The 10754-nt window shown below is 40.3% G+C and overlaps 1 protein-coding gene across 2 annotated transcripts; it reads right to left on the bottom strand.

The window, feature by feature from the left end:
* Positions 1-458: 458 nt before the first annotated feature.
* On the bottom strand, positions 459-7946 carry LOC134288079 (uncharacterized protein K02A2.6-like). Of its 2 annotated transcripts, none has more exons than XM_062851782.1 (2): positions 6831-7946; positions 459-6754 (listed from the first exon to the last, which is right to left on the bottom strand). In XM_062851782.1, the coding sequence occupies exon 2, from the start codon at positions 6751-6753 to the stop codon at positions 3457-3459; it is 3297 nt and encodes a 1098-aa protein (XP_062707766.1). In that variant the 5' UTR covers position 6754; positions 6831-7946; the 3' UTR covers positions 459-3456. Both variants share the same exon structure in this region, with proteins under 2 accessions (XP_062707766.1, XP_062707767.1).
* Between the last annotated feature and the right edge of the window lie 2808 nt (positions 7947-10754).

The following is a 10754-nucleotide window of genomic DNA, read 5'->3' as shown; positions in this document are numbered from 1 at the left end:
AGTAAAATAATATGGCAAATCGGTCAAGTCATCGCTGACATATAGCCCATTGAAAATATAGTTACAGCCGAATTTCGATCACAATGCCGGTAGTGCTAGGGATGTTCAATTTACTATGTAGTTCACAATATGTATCAAGTGATCTTATGCTATTCTCATTAGAATCACGAAGATTTATGATGTTTACCGAAATATTTAGAACTTTTACAATGATATAAATATTTTGAAACAAGTTGAACTGTTCAAAAGGCAATTTGAACACCCCTAGAAGGGTTTTTTTCAAACTTCTGTAATTTGAAGATTCGTACAAGAGATTGGTAAAATAATTTTGAAAATCGGTTGAGCAATCGCTGAGATATAAGCGATTGAAAATTTAATTACAGTCAAGCTTCGGTCATAATTCAAGGAGCAACAACTTTTTAATTGAGGTTTACTGCATGTATCCAGATGAGGTTTACTGCATGTATCCAGATAGATCTTATACTATTCTCGTTTGAATAATGTAGGTTTATGATGTTCAAGGAAATATTTTAAACGTCCTCAATGAAGAAAAAATGGCTGAAAAATATCGTATCTTCTGCACTGATATGGAAAAAATTGGACCACCCCTAGAATATTTTTTATTCAATTATCTGAAACTAGAAGATTAGGACAACATGTAAGGAAAATAATTTTGAAAATCGGTTAAGTCATCGCTGAGATATAGCTGATTTAAAATTTAGTTTCAACAAATTTTCGATCATCGTGCTGGGAGCACTAGGAATGTTCAAAATATTTTATCTTATACTGTACCCCACACATCCATTATGCGTACAGTAATTTTCAGACCCCTTCCTATTAGGTAAACATTTTGAAAAAAAAAAATTATATCGGTTGCACTGTTCTAGAGGAAATTTGAACACCCCTAGAAAAATTTATGTTCAATTATCTGAAACTTTAGGATTCGGAGAAGAGATTGGTAAAAGAATTTTGAAAATCGGTTGAGCCGTTGCTGAGATATAGTCAATTGAAAATTTAATTACAACTAGCCACTGTGCCGGGAGCACTAGGGATGTTCAAAATATTTTATCTTATACTATACCACGCACATCCATTATGCGTACAGTAATTTTCAGACCGCTTCCAATTAGGTAAACATTTAAAAATATATATATCGGTTGCACGGTTCTAGAGGAAATTTGAACACCCCTAAAATAATTTCTGTTCAATTAACTGAAACTTTAGGATTCGGAGAAGAGATTGGTAAAAGAATTTTGAAAATCGGTTGAGCCGTTGCTGAGATATAGTCAATAGAAAATTTATTTACAACTAGCCACTGCCGAGAGCGCTAGGGATGTTCAAAATATTTTTCAATTGTATTTACGATATGCATCCAGCTATTTTATACTATATTCATGTGAACCACGCAGATTTATGATGTTTACTGAAATATTTTGCTCGTTTACAATTAAATAAGCATGTCGAAAAAAATTTGTATCGGTTGCACTGTTCTAGAGGAATTTTGAGCACCCCTAGAATAATTTCTGTTCAATCATCTGAAGTTTTAGGATTCGGACATGAGATTGATAAAAAATTTTGAAAATCGGTTGAGCCATTGCTGAGATATAGCCAATTAAAAATTTAGTTACAACAAATTTTTGATCTTGGGGCCGGGAGTGTTAACAATCATAGAGGAGGAGATGTTGTAGTATTAATCGTAGTAGTCATTTGAATTGAATACACCAGTTATCCGTTACTACCTGTACAGAGCAGTCGTATTATTTCACACTCTAAAACACAAATCATCCCTTGTTTTAATCATTTCCGGTTTTGAGTGCTCAGTCTTTTTAACTAAAACATTACCACCTCTGCTAGTCCACACATACTTGATTTTAAGTTTTTCTTGATATTCGCGCATTTGACTTAACAACTCTAATGACAACGGAGTCAACTCATCACGGATTGTAATCGAAGTTGGTTTACCATTCACAAAATAGCTACTATCGACCGCAGAAGAAAGTAATTTTCCGTATTCCTTCTTTTTACTAAACACCGTTCCTTTCGAATTACCGTCCTTGAACGAGACGCGAATAGGGATGAGTGCATTTTTGGGTTTGTTTTTCCCACCAAGCCTATCGGCTGACACAATTGTATCAGTGCCGACATTCGAACCATAGCATTCAATAATGTTACGAGTGATTTCTAGTGTATCTTTCCCAGGACAGAATGGAACCCCGAGAACTACAGCGTTATTACAATTTGCTTGACGAGCACTTTTGTCTACTGTGTGTTCGAGTTTGTGAACGGTAGTTGACAATGTATGTTGCGTATGCTTCAGTCTATTGATTTCCTGCTTCAAACCCTCATTTTCCTTTTTTAGCTCTTGAAAATCTATTACTATAGACTCAAACTTGTCGGACAAAAACTGTTGTGATCTCTCTATCGCAGTTGTGATCTGATGTACGTCAGTCCTAACAGTTTTCATCTCTTTGGAGACAGCACTGGAAACCGCCCCTTTAAGCTCCGCCGCAAGCGCTTCAACTATGGAAGACTTATGATTTTGCATTTCAGTGATTCGTTGGTATATGCTAGAACAGTTGTGTGAACAAAAGTACATTTTATCTTTCAAACGTCACACCGCTTGACAAAGCAATTAACGGCATTTGAAATGCGCCTCAGTAAGACAATACATGCATGCTATCATTTTGCTGGCATCTTTTTCGACCTTTTTGCACTCGACGCAAATGCTACCTTCGCCTTCCATTGGTACGAATTTAATTCTACAGAAAACAGAAAACAGATCCAAAAATCAATCCCCAAAGTTATGCACTGCTGTAAATTAGAAATGAACAATTACACACACACCAAATCAAATGACTTTGAAAACAAAGTTCACAAATCAGTTCAGCGTCCAAATTTGGCTAAACGATGTTTATGCAAGGGCTGAATTATTGAAAATATATGATATCAGAGAGCCAATAACCATTCATAGCCAATTGATAATCAAATGTATTGCTGCTAACATGCTACGTATGAGGCGACTGTATGATAGTTCGCAAGACTTTTTGTTGCACCTGCATGGACTGAACATGTACATATACAGAGTGATATTCTCATTCATTCAAACATTGCTTCATCTGCATACCTAGTGTAAGAAGTGGTACAACCGTACGAATAAAACACGGAATTTAGCGGTTACACGAAGTAATTTATTTGTACAACCTTCTTGGCTTACTGCCTAGCACGAACTAACTAAAGCTCCAGAAGGGAGACTTCACCAGATGTGACAATGTTGCCAGTTATTCAATCTCGTTACACGCTTTCTTCTTTTTTTTTTTAATTATTCAGCATTATTTATATAATCATTATTCAAAATTTTCCTAACACTATGTTACGTGGTAGCCGAACACCCGCGGCGACTCGGGGTTAGTTGGATACAAAAATTATAGGAAAGGATTTTTGGGATAGGAATCCTAACTAATCATATCTACGCGGTGGTCGAACAGTTCTACCGCTTCGAGTTTGATAAAACCTCTGAGAAGTATCACGCGTTTGTGAACAGGCGGATTGGTTGCCATCTATTGGATAAGAGGCGTCCGAGACATCAACATCAGAATCGCTTGCGAAGCTATCCTGACGAGTGTCATGATAGCACGATGAATCAGAAGATTCACAATCTGACAAAATGGGTTCATGTGGTGGAATACAACGAGGGGGAGTGCTTGCCTCATTTTGCTGGGACACAGGAGTTGCTGGATCTACCCGCACAGGAAAAGGTTGATTTTTAGAATAACTTCCCGATTTGTGTGCATCTTCTTCGTACAAAACGTCGCTTGGATTAAAACCTTCATTTGTCGTTCGAGTGATGAAACGTCGATTGCGATGGAAGTGATTACCGAAAGAATCCTTCAGCACATACGATCTTTCATTGGCATTTCGTACGATTTCACCATAATGCCACTCCTTACCGTTCTTCTTGAATAACACCTTTTCACCCCTGTTCAACGCTGGTACATCTCTTGACGATCTGTCATAGTAGTATTTTTGCTTTGAACGCTTATTGACTAGCTTACTCCTAATCTCTTTGTTGTTGAAGCCAGCATGAACAAGCAATCCCTTTGCTATTGGAAGACGAGATTTGAGTTGCCGACCAAAGAACAATTGCGCTGGAGAAAGACCCATGCTCGAAACAGGAGTAGTATTGTATTCCAATAAACGATATTGAAACAGTCCAACCTCTCCTAGCTCAAGGCAACGTTTTAGAATGTTTTTGACAATAGCAACACCTTTCTCTGCCAATCCGTTACTCTGAGGATACCGAGGACTAGAGAATTTGAACTCGATATTGCACTTATTCGCATACAAGTCAAATGCGGCAGAATTGAATGGGACATTGTCACAGCGAACCTGAGTCGGATAACCATACGTGCAAAAGATGCGATCGAGAACCTCAATAACATGTGGAGCAGATTTTTCACGAAGCTTTTCGGAAAATACATACCCGGAGTACGCATCAATAATAGCCACATAATCACGTCCCCCATATTCATACAGGTCTACTCCTATGCGATGAAATGGATACTCTGGCAGCGATGGTTGAACTAAGGACTCCTTCTGCAAATTCCTTGTGAACTTTTCACATATGCGACAACTTTTAACAAGTTCAGTCAAATCAGCTGTCATACCTGGCCAGAAAAACTGCGATCGAGCTCGAGCTAGTGTTTTTTCAATACCCAAATGCGGCGCATGCAGCCAGTTAGAAATGCACTTCTGCATCACAGTAGGGATGACCAACCGATGTTCCTTGAATAGTAACCCATTTTCATAGTGTAGCAAGTCCCGGTGCTTATAGAAAAGCTGGCCCAAGTCGTCTAGTTGATGATAGGCAGGCCACCCATTTTCTACATAATATGCAATACGACGGTACCTTTCGTCACTGTCAAATTTCTCGACATAATAATGGTAATTATCAGCCGAGAAACATACCTGTTGAGAGACCGTGTGAATCATGCCGCTTAATTCTTCGCAAAAATCAGCATCATCTGGAAGAGGCGCCCTGGATAGACAGTCAGCAACAAGCAAGTTTTTCCCCGGAGTGTAAACTACTTCCATGCCCGGATATTTCAGCAGATGCAAAAACATACGCTGAAGTCGAGGGGTTACGTCATCTATATCCCTTTTCACTAGAGCCTCCAATGGCTTATGGTCTGATTGTACTACAAATCGACGGCCATGCAAATAGTGATGAAACTTCTCACAAGCAAAGACTATGGCTAACAACTCTTTCTCGATTTGAGCCCATTTCTGTTCACTTTTAGACAACGTTCGAGACGCGAACGCGATTGGTTTCCCATCTTGCATAATGACGCTACCCAGACCATCCTTTGAGCTATCGGTTTGTACAACGACTTCCTTATTGGCATCAAATAGTGTCAAGACAGGTGATTTTGTTATGGAAACGAGAAGATCATTTAGCTCATGATCGTGATCATTCGTCCAATTCCACTCAACATCATTTCTGGTTAGGTTACGCAGGTTCGCAGTGCGCTGTGAGAAATTCGGGATAAACTTGCTTAGGTATTTCAAAAGCCCGAGGATACGGAGAACATCTGATTTACAACAAGGCTTAGGCATGTCGATAATTGCTTGTATGTACGCCGAATCTGGCGAAACTGTACCGTTGGATGTAATGTGGCCCATAAATTTAACTTCATTTGTGCGATACTGAATTTTTGATGGATTGAACCTAATGTTGTTATCCCGAGCTCGCTGAAGAACTTTCGACAAGATTTCATCGTGTTCTTTGAAATCCTTTCCCGCAATTAACATATCATCAAAGTATACTTCGACACCCTCAATATCCCCAAACAACTGAACCATTCGTTTTTGGAACATCTCAGGCGCGCTGCTGATGCCAAATGGAACCCGCCTCCAACGAAAACGACCGAACGGAGTCATGAATGTAGTCAAATCTGAGCTTTGAGAATCTAGTTCCATCTGCCAAAAACCATTACGTAGATCCAATACCGTGAAAACCTGCTTTCCATTCAAGCGGCTGAGTATATCTTCGATTTTCGGAATCAAAAAGTGTTCCCTTTTAATGCAAGCGTTTAGCGGTTTTGGATCAAGACAGATCCGAAGAGAACCGTTTGGCTTTTCAACGATTTGCATATTGTTAACCCAATCTGTCGGATAATCCACTGGACAAATGACTTCTTGTTCAACCATAGACGTTAGTTCAACCTTCAAACGCTCGTGAAGACTCATGGGGATTCGTTTCTTGTAGTGCAGTGTTGGTACCGAGTTTTCTTTTAGGACAATGGAGCATGTTCCTGGAAATTTACCAAGACCTTCAAAAACTGTTTCATTTTGCTGCACAAACTCTGTTTTACTTTCGGGGAGCTCTGCAAAAAACCTAACTGCGTTCAGACGCTCGATCAAACCAAAAGCCACGCATGTCTCAAGACCCAGTATGGGTTCAAAAGAATCATCAACCACCAAAAAGCTTGCAGTGTGAGAAACGTTCTTATCAGGATCAACACAAGGTAGAGAAATACGACCAAGGATATTTACTTTATTCGAACTATAATCAACGACATTAGGCACAGAGGCATCATTCACGAAGGGGACATTCAACCGTTTCACGCACTTCATCGGAATACAATTCACATCAGCTCCTGTGTCCAGCTTAAAATCCACTGGGTAGTCTTCAACCAAATACCGCTTTGTCCACCTGACGCGTGATACTCTAGCGATGCCACAATTCGAACTCATTCTATAAAGCAAATTAGACGTACAGTGTGATGTTACCTTAGATTCAGCTGAGCTAATCTCACTTAATCTACTTTTACCTGATTCACGCCAGTTGAGAGTATGCACAAGCTCTTTGCTCGGCTTACGCTTGTCGACCAGTTTACGGACGTCTCGGTTTCCTCCTCGTTCTGTTTTCGTCATTCTACAGCATCGTTTGAAATGACCGCGTCGTCCACAGGCGTCGCAGTTCACGTTCCTCGCCGGACAGACAAGGCGATGTCTTTCGTTGTAACTCTGACCGCAGTTGTAACATGCCGCACTCTTGATGACTGTCACCGCTTCCTTTTCTTCCTTTACTTGTTCTTCCACAACGACGTGCAGTTCACTGTGTCCCTTGTTATCCAGAATTTGCTTGTTCTCAGCCGCCGCTTCATATATCTTGCATGTCTCCACCACGTTTCGCAAAGGTTCGTCCTTCCCGTCCAGTAACTTCAGTTGAAGCTTCTTGTCCTGAACGCCAATAATGATCCGATCACGTAGCATTCGATCAGCATACGACGCATGACATGCAGAGCATTCGAATTCACAGTACGCAAGTTGAGTTCGGAGTGCTGTTTCAAAATCCGCAAACGTCTGCTTTTCTTTCTGGACTATCATATTGAACTTGAATGCCTCCATGGCAACATTCTTCCGCGGAAGGCAGTAGGCGTCGAACGCTGTGATAACATTCGCCAGCGTACGTTGTACATTTTGCCCACCACTTCCAGCCGCACTCACATTTCCTGTTGAAATACCAGCAGCAGACGCACCTCCAGCAGCACCCACAGCAGCAGCTCCAGCCCCAGCAGCAACATTACTAGCGGTCGCCACTCCAAACATACTGTCAACATCGCCAGAGTTTGGAAACAGTGTGTTGTATATTTCCACTCCGCGCTCGCCAATGAGCCACAAGAAAGTTGCAATTTTATTGCGCTCCACATCCGCGTTTTTGTTACTGGCGATCATATAGATGTAGAACTGCTGTTTCCATTTAGGCCACTCCCTGGCCAAGTTTGAGCAGTCCAATGGTTGCGGCAATCGTTGATCCATGCCTGTAGCGAATTTTTACTCCGGCTCCGTTTGTTTACGCCTCCCAAACTGTCAACATCGAGATCGGCGCTTTTCGTGCAGTTTACTGTCAATTATCTGTGCAAAGCTTTTCGTGCACTCCACAGCACGGCACTAATATATACGCCGGCAACTTGATCGTTCTCGAACCTGTCAGCTCAAGTTTGCACTTTTTCGCAAAGATTGCGAATTAACAAAACTCCGCTTTTCAAACAACTCACGACGATTTTCACGACACTATTCCGCGATTCCGCGCCCGCCACTTCTGACACCATGTAAGAAGTGGTACAACCGTACGAATAAAACACGGAATTTAGCGGTTACACGAAGTAATTTATTTGTACAACCTTCTTGGCTTACTGCCTAGCACGAACTAACTAAAGCTCCAGAAGGGAGACTTCACCAGATGTGACAATGTTGCCAGTTATTCAATCTCGTTACACCTAGCAAGGGTCACTCAAACTTGTACGCAAGATAACATGCAGCCGATCTCTCTTACTAAAGGCAACAGAAGCACTCAGTGTGCTACTATTCTGACTACTTCAGCACCCATACACCAAGCACGAACCAACGGCAAGATTGTGTACGACGCCCGTTCGTAGAATTTCGCCAAATCTAACTACTGAACTAGAGATACTCAAACATGCGTTTCATCCATAACAGAACCACAGTGTGTGCTACTAATCCAACTACTTCAGCACCAGTACACCAAGCGCGAACCAACGGCAAGATTGTGTAAGACGCCCGTTCGTTAGATTTTCGCTAAATCTGTAACAGAATACTCCACATATATTTCTCTCCTGTTCAAAAGCTAGAACCACTTTGCACGCCCTATTTGAATGGAAGTCAAAATCACCCATACACCAACTTTAAATTAATTGCGGGCTACAGAGCATACGACCAACAATACAGCAACAACAACAGCAGCAGTCAACAATACAAGCACAGCATCACCAGCGCTATCTAAGCTATGGCATCTTCTGATGGCATATCACACGGTTTAAATTACGAGGCCAATTTATCAATTTTTGACGCAAAATCTTCTATACTGATTTATAAACGAGCAAAAAGACACTACTCACGGTTTGAACAAATGAAGATGGGTAACTCTCGCTGAGACCGTCCCACTATTTACACCATGTCTTCAAAAATGTTTAAGGTGGCGATTTTCTGAAAGTCCTCCCCAAAAAAGTAAGGAAAATGCATTTGGTTAATCAAATTGGTGGACCCTCCGTTAGTTAGAGCCACAAGCATTTTGGTGAACCCCTCGATTTTGGTCAATTGTTGGCTCATTTAAACCGTTATAACTCGGAAGTTTCGCCAGAAACCACTTAAAAACTATAGGTTGTTGGAAAGAGAAAAGATAGAGGTACTCTTTGCAGTTATAAAAAGTTTGGTCGGCCATATTGATTTCGGCCGCCATCTTGAATTTATCTACAAAAACATTTTTTTCACCATGTTGGCAACCACCGATTTTCAAATTTCTTGCGTCAATCGAAAGCTGGGACATTTTTACACAACATATCGAAAATTTAGAGATGTATCTTTTTCCTATCAAAAGTTATCTGCACTTTTGTAAATCATGACACGTTTTCTCCATACATTTCCACCGGCACCGGCAATGACACGCAACAGCATCAAAGTTGGCGCCTGCTTGTATACACAAACGCACCTGCAGCAAAATTAGGGCAAATCGGAGGTTCGTTCTCATTTTTAACTGTTTCTCAACGATGCGGGCATTGCTTTTTAAACTTTTTTGGTGTTTTGAAAAGCTGAAACTTTCAACTTTTCATTAGTGGATTCAGATTTAGAATAAATGTTCGTAAACACTGTGAAATAACGCTGCATTTATGTAAACAATCGGCACCTGGCCCAGTGCGCAAAAGTGGCATGATTCACAAAAGTGCAGATAACTTTTGATAGGAAAAAGATACATCTCTAAATTTTTGATATGTTGTGTAAAAATGTCCCCGCTTTCGATTGACCCAAAAATTTTGAAAATCGGTGGTTGCCAACATGGTGAAAAAACAGTTTTGGTATAAAAATCCAAGATGGCGGCCAAAATCAATATGGCCGACCCAACTTTTTACAACTGTAAATAGCAGCCCTACCTTCTCTCTTTTCAACAACCTATAGTTTTTAGGTGGTTTCTGGCGAAACTTTCGAGTTATAACGGTTTAAATGAGCCAACAATTGACCAAAATCGAGGGGTTCACTAAAATGCTTGTGGCTCTAACTAACGGGGGGTCCACCAATTTGATTAACCAAATGCATTTTCCTTACTTTTTTGGGGAGGACTTTCAGAAAATCGCCACCTTAAACATTTTTGAAGACATGGTGTAAATAGTGGGACGGTCTCAGCGAGAGTTACCCAGATATATAATTAATGTGAAAGTTTACACTCTATAATTTAACGGAAAATAGTATGCAAAAAAGCACGTATCAACAATACAGCAGTGCTGCCAGAAAGGAACTTACTTACGTGTCAGCTCTCGAGAAATCAAAAGCATATTCAATGGTTTGCCTTTGCGCCGGATAGAGACAACCCAAGGCCCAGGCGGAGATGGCTGATAAAACCGCGTACGAGCAATGATATCATTGGGAGGCGTTTCGCCTCCAATCGAATCGTCCATGTGGAAACGGATATATGGAAAATAAGTCAAATGTGCAAAAGAGGAAGAGAAAAACCTTAAAGTATTTACAGTGCACTTTCTTCTTTAGGACGACAACTGTTTGGTTTGTTAAACAAACAATGTTAATAATATATAGAAAAAAAACAAAGCAATAAAAAAAATTGTACTAATATACGAACACAATTTTTATGTTTATATTAGCGCACCCTGTAGGATGCAAGAATAAACGGTATTGCGAAAGAAAAGAAAAAAACTAATAAAAAAGAAACAAAAAAAAAGTTC

This window comes from Aedes albopictus, chromosome 2 (genome assembly GCF_035046485.1).
Source record: "Aedes albopictus strain Foshan chromosome 2, AalbF5, whole genome shotgun sequence".
In the NCBI taxonomy this organism is placed as follows: domain Eukaryota; kingdom Metazoa; phylum Arthropoda; class Insecta; order Diptera; family Culicidae; genus Aedes; species Aedes albopictus.
Note: the sequence above shows the minus strand (reverse complement) of the source record. Positions and strands in the feature narration are given on the sequence as shown.